The sequence below is a fragment of the Rhea pennata genome, chromosome 1 (genome assembly GCF_028389875.1).
Source record: "Rhea pennata isolate bPtePen1 chromosome 1, bPtePen1.pri, whole genome shotgun sequence".
Classification (NCBI taxonomy): Eukaryota; Metazoa; Chordata; class Aves; order Rheiformes; family Rheidae; genus Rhea; species Rhea pennata.
Genome location: NC_084663.1, coordinates 69,420,689 through 69,435,840, shown reverse-complemented (window position 1 = coordinate 69,435,840; position 15,152 = coordinate 69,420,689). Strand labels below are relative to the sequence as shown.

Below are 15,152 nucleotides of genomic sequence, written 5' to 3'. Positions count from 1 at the left end.
TTAAATATGGACTCGCTCTGTGTCCAGTCTCACTGACTTCTTTGCCGAAAGGTACAGGCACGGCTGTAGAGAGCTATCATCTAATTTAAGACCAGTGGAAGAAAAGTAGAAACAACAGGTGATTAAAACCAGACTCCAATACTTCTTGTTTTATACTCACCTCCTCTCTGGCTTTTCTCTCAGCCTCCTCCCGCTTCTTCTTCTGCTCCTCTTCCTCAAGGACTTTCCGGCGCTCCTCCCGCTTTTTCTTCAGTTCCTCCAGCTCCACGGCCGCCTCTTGCTGCTTCTCCTTCAGTTTCTCAAATTCCTCGCTCTCATTCTCACCTCGGCGACGGCGCAGCTCTTCTAACCGCTTTCCAGCTTCGGGCTGAGATCCCCGCTTTGCCTCCTCAGCCCCTTTCAAATTGGAGCGGCTGGGAAAGGAAGGAAAGGAAAGCTCAGGTACCACAAGTTGTCCCTTCCTGGCTAGAATCACCCACTGGCCAGCAACACAGCAATCTGGCACACAAGGATAGTGCCCTTGTAAGAGCTTTTACTCCTTCCCACATCCTACAACAAAGCATTTTTATCAGCAGTTAAGTAGGCTGAGATATTTAGAGCCTCATATACTTATGAGTACAGGAGTAGCACCACATTGTCTTAGAACTCAAACCACCTCCAGTTTTGGCACAGTTCAACAACTGAACTTGAAGTATTTAATATCACATGTAACTTCTGTAAGAGGTCTCTTCAACACCATCTCCATGATATATAAATTGGCACAGTTTCACACTTCTGCTCTACAGTTTGCGTATAGAGGCTACACTTCCAAAAACATGTTACACTACATAGAAAACACAACAATGGAAAGCAATAATTAATTTCTCTCTGACAGTTTTAAGTAAGACATATTTATGTATTAAAACCCCATAGCAAAAATATCATACCGTGTTTGGTACACTAAAAGATGCACTAATCCTTTGCTTTTTAAGGTAAATATCTTTTTCTATCAAGACAAGTATCTTTGGGGAGACAACAGGATACGTGACTTGGGGAAGACAGAAGGAGACAGGAGAGAGAGAGAATCTTATTTCTTCACCAATACAATATTCCTATCTCATCTAAAGCACCTATCACTTGGACTTAGTTCTAGCTTGTACAAATAGAGAGGTTCATTGGCTCTTTTGTTGACATTTTCCAGGGAAAATACAATCTTCTCTTAAGAAATTGGAAAATATTTTTTAATGGTAACTTTCCACAGGAGAAAATGAGAAGCTTTCCAACCAGCTCTACTATATATGAGATGAAAAGAAAGAATACAACAAAATGTAAAAAATTAGAAATTGCTCACATGAAGTGTGTATTTTTTAAGAGCATCAAATAGTATTGCCTGGTAATATAGTTACCACACCAGTGTTTTGATAAGTATCTGCTCTCTGAGTGTGTTTATTATTACAGCTGGCAAAGAGATAGGCACCTAAGAGGTATCAGTGTGGTATTCAAAAGAGACAGAAAAGGAATATGCATGGATTTTTAAAAAAACTTTCTGCTCTGTTGGCTTTCAGAGAAGCTGGATACTAATGACTTCAATAACAGAGCTAGATTCACCCACTGGCCAACAACACAGCAATCTGGCACACAAAGATAGTGCCCTTGTAAGATCTTTTACTCCTTCCCACTTCCTACAACAAAGCATTTTTATCAGCAGTTAAGTAGGCTGAGATATTTAGAGCATCATATAACTAGTTGAACTGTGTCATATAACTAGAGTATTACAGAATTTAATATAGCAAGATTGTGCAAATCAGGATTTCCAATAATAACTAGTAGAACTCATCACTCAGCTCATCATACTAGATGTAACAAATAACATTAAAATCAAGTATCATAAATCTGCAATACAGTGAATCATACCCAGCTCTGCACATTGTTCAGATAGATCCCTCACCTACATGGAAAATCACTAGCTCCACTGGGGTTAACCATCTAAAACAGGTTGTAGGATCAAAGCTGAATTACCTGTAGTTTCAAAATCACATTAGGATCTACTAATACTTATTCTTCTGGCCCCACAGTTTGTTACTGACTTGAATGAAACTCTGACTAGCAGGGCAGAATGCCTGATTTGGGAATTGTATTATTAAAAACTACGTGGCAAAACAGCACAAGTAAATTATTATTACTGTGGGAATCTCAGCTTTTGTTCTTCAGCTAAGTAAGTTTGGCAATGATCTGACACCTCATTTTAGAAAGTCTTTTCTGTGTAAGAGTGTAACAAAGCAAAGCTAAATACCCTGGACCTCTGTGATTTATGTATCCCTAGTACATTCTCATATCTGATTTCTAATGTAGTTACAGGTACACAGTTTGTATCTCCCTAATACCACCTTTTCACAATCCTTTTCTGTTCTAGGCCCTATTCCTGAATATTTTTGCAATATAGTTAAACCAGCAAAGTAGACCCATAGGGTTACCTTCTACCATAAGCATCATGTTAATGTGCGCTGTCACTAACAGGGCTTTCTTCACGTAGCAATGTCTGATTAAAGAAGAGAACTCGCATGCCTTTTTAAAACACAAGGTATACACAAGTAATTAAAGCATTGCTTGAAAACATTGGAAACTATCTCAAATTCCAGTCAATTCACCTGAAAACAAAATGAGGGCCCATACTTGAAGTATGATGTATGATCTGGAGTGTACAGCATCAAATACCTCAAATCCAGTTTGCTGAGATGTCAAGAACCCAAATGCTCCATGAGCCTAAGTATCCTAAGTATGTAAGGATCCCATTCCTCTGTCTTGCCCAGGGCATGAGAAATCCCTCGCAGTTTTCAGACTTTCCTCCTGCTTTGCTGCAGAGTTGTAGCCTCTGCAACAAACAACCCCCGCAACCTCACTGACTTTTGCTCTTGCTCTCTGAAGTTTGTGTTGCCAGCCCACCCACACCTGCAAGACTGGAGCCCAAACAAGATGTAACAGGTCATTTCTGACAGACACAATGATATTGCTGGCAAGAGCAAACACTCAGCCCTCAAAAATCAAGAGCACTAACAGTATGACATTAGCCAAGATCCTCTTAACAAATTGCCACTCTGTATCAGTACAGAAGAAGGATTAAACCTCAGTGACTTCAGTGTAGACAACTTCAATGAAATCAACAGAGTTATTCTCAGCTTTCCACTGATATAAGCCAAAGGTAGAATCTAGTCTTAACATTTCTGTCTGGAGAGCTCAGGTGACTACTTTGTCCTCCTTACAAGAATATTTTGAGTTCTATCCACATATATTTACTCCTAGTTTATCTTATTCTCATGCAGCATGCTGGACTTCTGGCCCAGCATAATCCTACTGGTTCTGCATAACCTGAAGTAGGAAACAATTACTAGCAGTAATTCCCTTTATTCTCCACCACCTCCCAAACTCCTTTAACAGCTTCTGGGAATCACTTCTCTCTGTTTTTGACATTGAGAAGTTAGTATTGAGATACTCTGTGGAGGAAGAGTTTCTTAAGTGCCTCTTTGATGCTAAGAAATGAGGTTGGTTGCCAGCTTTCAGACACAGAGGAAAAAGAAAAGTGTTTCGTGGGAGCCAAAAATGTCAGAACAATGTGAAAAACGTGTTACATCATAGGACTCTTCAGCCCTGTACAAAAATGAGGAGGAAGGCAGGCGGGAAAGGAGATGGGAAAGATAAGCAATAAAATACACACAAAAAAAAACTGAGTCTTACAAATTTGTGAATTTCTGAGTCTCACAAATGAGACTCAGAAGATTTTTCTTTAGACTCCACTACCAGATTTTATTCTCATCTTCATCTTTTAGAACTAGCCAAGGCTTTCTCATCTAATACGTTCATGTAAAAACAAGAAAAAGATGGTTCCAAAAAAAGCCTTGGGTTAGACACCCATCTTCAAACATTTGGGAAATAGTGGAAGAAAAACAGAAAAAAAAAGAAAAAAAAAGAACAGAAACTGAAATCTGCATGTTGCCACTAAAGTCTGTCTCCCACAGGAAGCAAAATAAATTAAAACACAACAAAAATATTTTTAGAAAACTATTCTCCTGTTATTGATGATGTTCCCCAAGTCAAGATACAGGATAGTTCCGAGCAAGACTGATTTCCTGCTCTTCCATCTCCGTGCTGTCTGACATTGTTGGTCTTTTGGCCTTAGGTCTCCAGGGACTTTTGAACTGCGTTTTGTTTTGAGAAAGTTTGCTTTTCCCGGAAGAATCACAAGAGGAATGTTGAGATACAACAGCCAAACTCATCTGCCATACATAGATTTTTAAAAGTGCCTGCAGAGCTTAGCTTGTCCTTTTCCTGTATCAATTTAAAAAAGGGAGAGAGGTGCAAAAGGGAAAAAAAAATTCTAACCTGTTCATCCTGATACCTCTACTAAAAGGCAGAACTTCTAATCTGCTTCATGTATTCCCCATCAGCACGCAGAAACCCTTCTTAATAACCTTTCACTACCAATTTGTTACCTTCATTGGATACCCCACTATAGCTGTAAGACCAATATTTCCTTGAACAAATCAAACTTAGATGGTGCTTATCAAAGGATAAAAAAAATAGAACATTATGGCTGGCAGAGGTTTTCACCTAACTGAATAGTCAGTTCTTTAGAAAACAGCCCAAGACCCTTAATTCATGCCTAACAATGAATATTAGAGCTTCTGCTGCAGTTGCAACCTAAGTCTTGTACTAAGCAGCTAAAAGGACATTAAGAGAGATGCAGAGAAGGCCACCTGCTCTGCTATAACATAAACCCAGCGTTCATTTGGAACTTACCTAAAAACATTCTCAGTAGATTTAAGCTTGTGGGCAGGGAGTTCACGTTCTCCATTCTGTGCCTTTGGTTCAGGAAATCCCTTCTTACGATCCCAGATACTTTTAAGTTCCTCCTTAGGTGCTTTGTCTTTATCCTTGACATCTTTTATCTGCTCAGGAGATATTGTAAGTCATAGAAAAAAAATCACAGTGAGGCTTTCTAAATAATAGCCGAGGAATTTCTTAGTGTTAATGTTTAACCAAGCTCAGAATGCTTATGTACTTCATGACAGAGGTACTCTGTAAAGCTCTAAAACGTGATCAGCCAGCACCCTGCCTTCCAGGTGTGAATTAAAAATGAAAGCATCTTAAACCCTCTGTGTTCTGTGAAAGTTTTTTTGGCCATGGGACTATCATGCCACACCACTTCATTCTGCAACTGCACCTTCCCAAGGCACCCTGATGCTCCTCTCTCCCACTGGAGCACTACTGACCTGTTGTCTATTAACATCCTCGGCTGCAAATTCCTTGGGATTAGGCTTGTTGTTACAGTCTGTGTAGAAGGCTTACGGCACTGAGCAATAAAAATAACGCATAACCTTCAACGATTGCCAAGATGGCTGGACAAAGTTAGTGAATGCCACTTCAATTCAGCAGCACAGCACAGGACTGCTACCAAAATGGACCTAGCATTTCCAGTGTCACAACAAGTAGGTATTTTGATATTACAAGTATAGTGACCAGGAGACAAAATGATCTTTATATCAGCGTAAAAGTCGATCTGATCAAAAGCACAGTCCTGCCAGGAGCCATAACACCATGGATGGTGTTATCAGGCATGAATATTTAATCCTAGGAAGAAGAAAATATTCCAAGCAAGAATTCTCTTTTCCCTTCAAAAGCTTTGCCATACATTTTTGATAGCAATGAAGCATACTTAGTGTATGGATTCACACTCCAGTATACCCACAGAGTTATGGGCTTTAACTATTTATCAGGGCCAGAGATAGCCTGATTCCAGTGCACTGAATCATGGCCAGATGCTGACAAGAAGTGGAGGATATAAACTGATTTGAGTTCTTTGTCCTGCAGGCAGAATTATTCCTACTAAGCAAGTTAGCTGCACTATCAGCCTAAATAAACTTTCAACAGCAGCACACGAAACAAACATTCCAAAAATGCCTCCTTTTTTTTTAATGCTCTACCATGTTGGAAGAAGATCCTAGTGGACAAGAAATAAATATTTTCTGTGAAAAAATCATTTGAAGACTTCTATAAAAAGATAGTTTTGTGTCTTGGAAGCCTATAGCCATCCCATTTTCTACTTACAGAAAGAACTTTGGTAACAGTCCTGTCTAGAGCACAACTGTTTTTATGGAGCTCCCTTCTGCTCCTAATAATATAAAACCAACATCCCCCCCAACACACATACACACACACACTGTAAGTCACACTTCTATCTTTCCTCAATAAAGAGGAACTTCTAGGGATGCAAAATCTACACCAATAAGGGTCGATTTCAGAGTTTTCAAGCCAAGATCTTCATGAGAAATTGTTTTAAGCTGCTGAATGAAGCCCTAGTATTGGCTCTGACTTTACCTAGGCCCAGTTTGTTTATTCACAGAAATTTATATGATAGACAACATCAAGGTGGCACATGCTGCAGGCCAGTAATGGGGGGGGTGGAGGGTTATGCAATCTGAGCAAATTTGTCAGTGGTTGGACACAACCCACCGAAAAATTTGCCTTGTCCTGTGAACAGGCAGCAGCCATGCAAACCTTCCCCGCGCCATCCTGCCAAGGGCCATTAGTTATGACCTGGCAGAATCACTCTGGCGGACAGGAGGGGAATTCAATTTCCGTGACCGTGCATTCTTTGGCCATGATGCTGCGACGGCTAGCAAACAAGGCTGGTATTGCGAGCAGTCTCAGCAACAGTTTTCTGTTCTCTAGGAGCTGGGCTGAGACAACCAACTCTATTCATCGAGTCTAATGAATGCCATCGGACAGCAAAGTCTTTTGGACACTCCCAAATCTGGGCCACATCCTAACTGCTGACATGTTCATGGTGTAAAGCTCTGCTGCCCGTTAGCAATCTCCTCAACCTTCAATGCCAAACAGTGTGACACTGAGACTGGGGATGTTGATTGTTGCAACGTTTCAAATGCCAGGATGTCTGTGTTGGGATTTTGACAGCATAGGATTTCCTTGGCTGAGATTTTCATCAGGATCTTTCTAAGTCTCATTATAACACTAGTACTTGAACTGCCCGGATGTACTGAAGTCCACTGAGGAAGGTCATATCTCTCACATCTTAACTGAAATTGCTGAGAAAACCAATATTAAAACAATACAGTTTAAAAATTAATAGGTTAGGAAATAACATTTCAGAAGCCAGCAAGATTTATGTGTGCATTTGAGAAAATCATGATATAAATTGGCTTATTCATTCAAAAGGATGATAAAACAAGTTATTACAGAAACATTTCACAGCTTTACGGCCCAATCCTGCTCCTACTAATTTTAATGCCAAAACAGTGATTGATTTGCACAGAAGCAGGAACCATTTTTTGCCATTCCAAAGGAAGGTCATCAAAAAAAGTATTTTCCCCGTCTCAGTGTTTCGCTGAATTAGAGGCTAATTCAGCTTCTGCTGAATTTAATGAAAAGGACCACACTGCCTCCAGCTGGAGTGGATGGATGCTATTACCTGAATAAAAGACTGTCTAAATCCTCCCTCACATCTTGACCCTCAAGTCAAAATAGAACACAACCAAAAGTTTTTTTGATGCTTAACTAATTTGCAATTTCATCTATGTGTATGTTAATCTTTCTCGTATTGTTTCTTTCGTCTTTAGGATTTTTTTAATACTTGAGAGTCAAGTTTCCAAATCTAGAGTTTGAATACCTTCAAACTGCAGTGAATCAATTACTAAGGTTGGGGCCATTTGACAAATTTGATCCAGTATTTGGGTGCAGTTTCTTCGTGTCTTAAAAGCCGTGCACATTTGGGTCTAGCTAGGGCTTCCATTTAGAGCCAACTACTATACCCAAATACCATGAGAAAAGCAACTGTTGCAGCACGTCTAGCCAAACTGGAAGCAGGAAATACCAGGAGTCTCACATCATGAGAAAGTTTGCTGTTATGAGTTTTCCAGGCTAGTTTTGAGAACCCAAAATTGTGGGGCAGTTCAGAAAAGGAGACAAATTTTGTACGCTAATTTGATTAAAACTTAGACCTTGAGGGCCAGATACTGGTCACAATAAGAAAGGATATACTCTTGCGATGCATAATTACAGAAGCACAAATCTGGTTATGTAGAGACATGGTACTCCTTCAGGATCTTGTTCATTATACACTGCTATCCTCTTAACTGCATAGTTGAAAAAAAGGCCTTTCTGAATTTGTATATACTTCAAGGGGGGGAAAGATGGGAGCCCAATCATCTCAATTTTGCAGTTTGAGATTGCCATTTTTTCATCCCAAGGCAGGAAGCAACAACAGAGGTTTTCAAAAATGAGGAATCATTCTGAATGCTTATTTTGATACACATGCAAGGGATCTATCTTTCAGCAGACAGGTATTTAGCATTGTACCAGAAATAGGAGACTCTTAAATTCTCTCAGCTTGAGCATCCAAGAATAGAAGTATCAAAATCACGAGTCACTTTTAAAGTCTTACCAATTTCCTGTAAGAATCCAGCCTTGTGGAGATGGTTTAGAAGGATGACAGGAGCTCCAGAGAGATTTGAGCAAGCTCCACATAAACACAAGCAGGGCAACTGCATCTCAAGTGTCCCCTTCCACCTCCCCATCAACGTTTGTGGTTACATTAGTGCCCCCCTTTTTAAAGTTGCTTGTAATAATCAAAGATTTTCTGTAATAGCGAATATTACAGGCCAATTCTGTTGTACGATATTCAAAGATTTTGTGTAACAATGCATATTGCAGGCTGATTCTGTTGTACAAAGCTTCTCACGCAACTCATCTCTAAATTTTTGCACAGCTCCTTCTTCTAGTTTCATAATCAAGGGAGTATAGAGTACAGTAACTGTTAAGTTCTTCTAAAGCAGTGTTCTTAAGCATCACCATCAGGTCTCATTTAATTTTTTCCCCTTCCAGAGTAAATTGTTCTAGTTTTGCCAATATCTCTCTCTATTTGTTAGGTACCTGTTTTCTAATCATCATCTTCACTTCATTTGCCATTTCAATCTCTCACCTGTACCTTACTCAAAGGAACATGTTGGACAATCAAATCAGACAATGATCGTGACATGATCTGCCCTCACCTCTCCCTGAGGATGAGCTAAGCATTTATAGCCTGCTGTGAATTAATCAAGCTGTTTTACAGAGGACACAGGACTGGAGCTCCTGGTGCTTTTCCCACATAGCAGCAGAGCCTCCAGCCCTTGGGGCTGTGCATGCAGCGAGCTGACCCTCACCAAATCTCAGTGCTGTGGCTCTTTTTAAACTGCTCAGACCCAGATGAACCCAAGTGAGTCCAAACGTGCAAGGTCTTGCCCAATATCCCTGTCCAACTACAGTCAGTGGGTATTTTGATATCTGCTGCATCGAATCGATAGCACAGTTGCTACAGAACATTAAAGGTGGCTCCCTGCTTGCCAGCTGCAATCTGAAGAGTAAATGGTTCCCAAATCCTATTTACTTACCATACAGTAAAACACCATGGCACCAGCTCCTGTGTTTACAGTGGAAATGCAATGCAGTAAATTTTGGAGAATTTCTCTTCAAAACAAAAGAAAAATCTTGGGTATGCACAGTTTATATTATGGGACATTGCAATTTGGGGAAAATCATTAGTTAGGGCAGTCAGGTGGCCAAAGGGACCTAGATGATTATTATTATTATGAGAGGAGGTCTCAGTCACAAGGAAAAAGTTCACAGTAAAGTGGGAGGAAACTAGGGAAGATGATTAGTTGACACAGTCCTGAAAAATCTATCCCTAGAGTCCAAACTATCTTTATGTTACTGACTGAACCAAGTTTCACTGAAGTATTTGTTCTAATTATAACAAACAGACTTGGTTCTGAGGCCCAAAAGGAACAAAACACTTTAACATATAATGTTAAGCACATAAGTAGCTTCATCTCTAATTATTTCAGCAGGATTAACCATGTTCTTAAAGTAAGGCACATGCTTAAGTACTTTGCTGAACAAGCAACTTTCAGTTACAGGGCTCTTATTTTCTTGTCTCAAGTTTCCTTACAACGTCTAAATCAATGGTTGAAATGTTACCTGATCTTTTTTGGAGGTAAGTCGAAGCTTCTCATCTGGTACCTTTTCCTTTTGAACTTCCACTTTAACCTCTTTTTCTTCCCCCTTTGTTTTTGGGGTTTTTAATGATTTTTAAAGATGAATACATCATTCTATGAGCATCCCTCTGCCCCTGTGTTCTGTCACACCGTGCTCACGTACCAGCCCAGTGCACATCCACATCACCTCCATAAGCTGCTGTGCCACATCCCCGTGTGCAGCCGTGCTCTTTCCCTCTTCTCCAAGAGCTCCCATTCCCCCGCTTTGGCCTTCCTCCCTCATGCGGCATCATGCTCACATGTCCCAGCAGAAAGTGCCCTCACTTATGATTGCACTTAACATTCCTCACACTGAGCTTACCAGGTGCTCATATATCTTGCGTCAATTTGTGCCTGCCCCAACCTCATGTGTACTGCATTAGGCCAGCTTACAGCAACTGAGAAAGAAGGCAGCAAAAAAAACATGCAGAGGTCTGAACATGCAAGGTTTTCTCTGTAGAGTGGAGTTAGGATAGATGTGTTGTGTACTGCATTATTGATAAGCAGAAATAAGGCACTTTAGTTTAAAAAAGAGGGAGCAAGAGAGAGCTTGAGTATTAGTCATTTAAATGCAGTAGAAGAACTGTGAGGAAATTCCAGTCCAATCTTTTTTTTTTTTTTTCCTTGCATTACATTTCTCACAAACCACAGGTGTCTTTGTTTTGGTGCAAAATGTTTACTGTACCTGTTTTCTTAGGAAAGCCGCTTTAGGTTTTTCTTCTTGTACTTTCTTCTCTTTTACCTGTTTATCTTCTATTTTCTTTTCTTCTATTTTTTTCTCTTCTATCTTTTTTTTCCCCTTTAATTTCTCTGCTTCTAACTTAGCCTTTTCTTCAGCTGCCCTCTTCTCTTCTGCCTTAGCCTTCGCTCTTTCCTCAGCTGCCCTCTTCTCCTCTTCTGCCTTAGCCCTTGCTTTTTCCTCAGCTGCCCTCTTCTCCTCTTCGGCCTTTGCCCTCTCTCTTTCCTCAGCTGCCCTCTTCTCCTCTTCAGCCTTAGCCCTTGCTCTTTCCTCAGCTGCCCTCTTCTCCTCTTCAGCCTTAGCCCTCTCTCTTTCCTCAGCTGCCCTCTTCTCCTCTTCAGCCTTTGCCCTCTCTCTTTCCTCAGCTGCCCTCTTCTCCTCTTCAGCTTTTGCCCTCTCTCTCTCCTCAGCTGCCCTCTTTTCCTCCTCTGCTTTCTGTTTTTCTTCAGCTGCCCTCTTTTCCTCCTCTGCTTTTAATCTTTCCCTTTCTTCTGCCTCAAATTTCTCCCTTTCTTCTGCTTTCTTGCTTTCTTCCTCAGCCTTTTCCTTTTCTTCCTCTCTAACCTTATCTTTACCTACAGCATCAGTTACATCCACAGCCTCTTCCCCTCCCTTCTGCTTCCCTTCCAGCACAGCGTTGGTATCATTCTCTGTTTTGTGTTCCTCTGCATTTACAGCTAGAGTTTTTGCTTCTACTGCCTCTTCTTTATCTATGGGTTTTTCTGTTGTCACATCTACCTGATTTTCCTCTACGGGTACCTCCTTTGGTTTCTCCTCCTGTACCTCCTCTTTGTCTTTTTCTTCTTTTTTTTCCTCCTCTTCTCCATCTTGCCTCCAGTTGTTCCTTTGGTGTGACTTGGTAATCGTTTCTGTTTCCTCAATCTCATAGCGTCCTCGACGTGTTTCATCCTTTTCCTCTTTCTCTGTGGTCTCATTTTCTTCCATGTTGTTTACTTCTTTCCTGCTTGGTAGTGACAAGTTCCCATCTGTGATCGTTGGGTCAAATTCCTTTTGACGTTCTAGGGCTTCCTGGAGACGTTTTTGGCGTCTCTCCTCTCTTCTTGCCAGTCTCTCCAAGAATGCAGCATCATCATCTGTTCCACCTGTGGTTGTAGTACGTTTGGTTTCCTCTTCCGCCACACTACATAAAAGTGACAACTTCGCATTAAAAAAACCCTTTCTAATAAGGTACGCACTTAGCTGTTTCTAGAAAAAAGCTTACATCATTCATCTGTAACTTCACTCTGTAGTGTGAAAACAGAACAGATTACATACTTCAAAATTTAGCAAACTGGTTCTGGAGATTAATTTTGGCATTTCTACACTTATGTGAGGAAATGTGAGATTTCACAACATCAGAAACTGAAAAGGTTCCCTTCCAGCCATGCTCCAGCAGCCACTGAAGTCCCGGGGAGTCTTACTGACTTCAGTGGGCACCTGATTGGTCCCTGATGCTTGGAACAGATGAAATATAAACAGCCCTGAAAAATTCATCCTCCCACTATGCACCTGGCAGCAGAATACTTAGAAGACTTCAGCTTGCTTTAAGGACCTCTTCCTTCAGCTTGGCCTGATGCCTAAAATTTCTTTGTCTTGCTCACAAAGATCTTCCTACCAGGCAAAATTTTTGAAGATGCTACTCAAGCAAGGCACCCTCTGACTTCACTGACCTTCTCTAGCAATGAGAAGGTGGCCACTCCTATTTAGCAAAAACATCCACAGACAGTCCATCATGGGATAACCAGTTAATTTACAGTGAGGTACAGTTGTGATTGTTTGCAGAAGGAAATGTATCCCTTTAGAAAATGGTGTGCATCCAGCACCTAATTTTGAGACATGCTACCTAGCACCTGTAGGTGCAGAACTGGGTCTCACTCTCAGTCTCTGGATTTTTTTTTTTTTTTTTTTTTTTTTTTGACTTCTTCAAAATTCAGTTAATTATCCTATGTTCAGGTTTCTTCCCTCTTTCTTTTTAACTTCACTGTAAAAAGATTATGATCTACAATCAAGTGTTGCTGCTTTTTTATCTATATCCATTCTGCTTGTATTTAATAGAATGCTACTTCAGCTTATATCTGATTTACTAACTTGGTGTCACAAGGCGTATTTCTGATCTCTTCTATCAACGTTATGTCTACTGGACATTTGGGTATATTATTTGTGGATATGTGGAACAGAATAAATGACACACAGACTAAAAAGCTGGTTCTGCCCTCCCAGTTTGCAACAAATACCCCCTCACTCCGTAAGCTTTTCTGTTGTTTACAGCTGTATAAGCCTCACAATGCCAGATGTGACTTGATGCCTAGCTCTCACATCCAGCACCTCCCATTCATATTTCCTCTGCAACTTGAGTCCTAGGGCCTACCATTTCTATGTGCCCTTGCAGGAAATGGTGTCACAGCCCCTGTAAGCCAGATTGCTGAACTTTCTCCTCTGTCCATTTATAGGCATAACAAAAGATGGACTACGTGGAGGTTTGTGAGCCAGATACAGAGTACTACAGCCTATCCACAGAGCAGACACATGCTTGCCCTCATGAATGCTAACTGAGTCATCCCATCACACACAGCCCTGAGCACACTTAGTAAGTAAATAACGGAACGGGTCATGCCCAGTCTCAGTGATATTCTCATTAAATTGTGGCTTGGTACTCCTCACAGTGTTTGGTCCTTGTCAGAGAGAAGCTGGCCAAACCTGGAATTCAAGATTTAAGCAGCAGAACAGAGTCTTCGAAACACATCTCTCCTCTGAACAAAAAGTACATTGACTCATCATCAAATAACATTAATGCTTTACCTATTTTGGGCATTAACTTCTGATTTCTCTGTTACTTCTCCTGATAGATCACTCTCTTCCTTTTGCCGCAGCCTCTCCTGTCGAGCCCGTCGGCGACGTTCTCTGGCGGCTTCTTCCTCATCATCATCGTTTCTCTGGTAGGACAGCCTGCAACAGAGCATTAGGGAGAGACAAATAAAGGGGCTGCAGCATGTAGGGCAGTGACACTGTAAAACTACAAAAAGGATTTGGCCCAGGCTCGGGTAGTGTGTTTGCTCCATGTTTTGGAGCTCAGTTTTGTTTTCTGTTTCGAAAAGGAACCTGACAAAATAGTCACAGTGAAGGCAGCAGCCTCACTGCACTGTCAGTTTGCTCTTGGAAGATATCAGGAGTATAAAACCCCAGCTCTACAGCTAGGCAAACATCCTGCTAGACTTCATCATGATTCTGCAGAGTGAACTCAACACTGTTTGAGCAGACTCTCACTCAAGCCATGTAACTCAAATTGGTCACAGCTAAGCAGCCTTTCATCAGCCTCTACCAAATTTAACACCCTTAGCATGACAACATTATACTAAAAACAAAAGACCAGAAAAGCAGGGACATATAAGTATGACAATGCTTCTCTCAGTGCTCAGTTTCGAGTGCCAAACATCTGACATCTACAAAAGTTTTGTAAGCCTGAAGCCCTGCCAGGCCAAATCATACAAGATCTCCACTGTGATGAAAGCCTACAGCTGAGAACCTATTGTGTTCATCTAACTCAGCAGATGATTACAATTAGTTTCATCCTACTTGAAAAAGAAAGCAAGATATTACAATCCTAATAATCCTGCGGCCCATTCAAATCTTTGCTGAGGTTCATTATTACCGTATGAGATAAAGGGAAGCGCCTGCATTCCTGTTATTTTTTTGTGCAGGGAAAGAGAAATAGGAAGCTAACATGTGCCAAATCCAATCAGGGCATTCATTTATTTTGCTTCCAGCGGTGATCTGATATACGATGGTTAAGAAGTCACCCTTCCTTATATAGTCACCCATTTAAGCTAGCTGTAGAGCAATGCACATAGAAAAGAGCTCTCCATGTAGTCAAAGCAAGCACTATTAAAGCTTCTGTTTCAAAGAATATTTTAACATTAAAAGTAAAAAAAAAAAAAAAAAAAAAAAAAAATGATTTAGTCATAAATCAGACTGTCTGAGTCCAAACCTCTCCCATTGCTTCTTCTGGTACTTTTACATAGGTACTAGATTCCTTTGCTGAAAAAAGAGTGAAAGTATAGATTCAGCAGAGATGCAATAATCCCAATTTTTCTTTTAAGATTAAAAATAGAAGTTAAAAATCCAACATGGATGAGGGTAAAGCTGAGCCACAGCCAGAGCTTGAACAGCATTTTCATCCTGTGCTACTTTTCTTAGCATTAATGCTCCGACACTTTGATTTGCTATTTTCACGTTCCACTTCAAGAGTTTGTTACTTTTTCCTTCTACAAAACAGTACCCCCTCAAAGAGGAGGTACTCCATGAGCAGAATAATCATGCTAGGGGAAGGGGAAAGGCAGATTTAAAATTAA

General features: G+C 40.7%; 1 protein-coding gene across 13 annotated transcripts in view; it reads right to left on the bottom strand.

The window, feature by feature from the left end:
- CALD1 (caldesmon 1) overlaps nucleotides 1-15,152 on the bottom strand; it is a 197,220-nt gene that overhangs the window by 18,736 nt on the left and 163,332 nt on the right. For 11 of the 13 annotated variants that reach the window (XR_009960259.1, XM_062591030.1, XM_062591054.1 and 8 more), the window contains 5 exons: nucleotides 13,603-13,749; nucleotides 10,750-11,944; nucleotides 10,009-10,092; nucleotides 4,774-4,922; nucleotides 161-413 (listed from right to left, as the gene is read on the bottom strand). Coding sequence is in view for 12 of the 13 variants with exons in the window: in XM_062591030.1 (XP_062447014.1) it covers nucleotides 161-413; nucleotides 4,774-4,922; nucleotides 10,009-10,092; nucleotides 10,750-11,944; nucleotides 13,603-13,749 (1,828 nt within the window). In the remaining variant the exon portion in view is untranslated. The remainder of the gene's footprint in view (nucleotides 1-160; nucleotides 414-4,773; nucleotides 4,923-10,008; nucleotides 10,093-10,749; nucleotides 11,945-13,602; nucleotides 13,750-15,152) is intronic. The other 2 variants (XM_062591103.1, XM_062591110.1) reach the window with 1 other exon arrangement.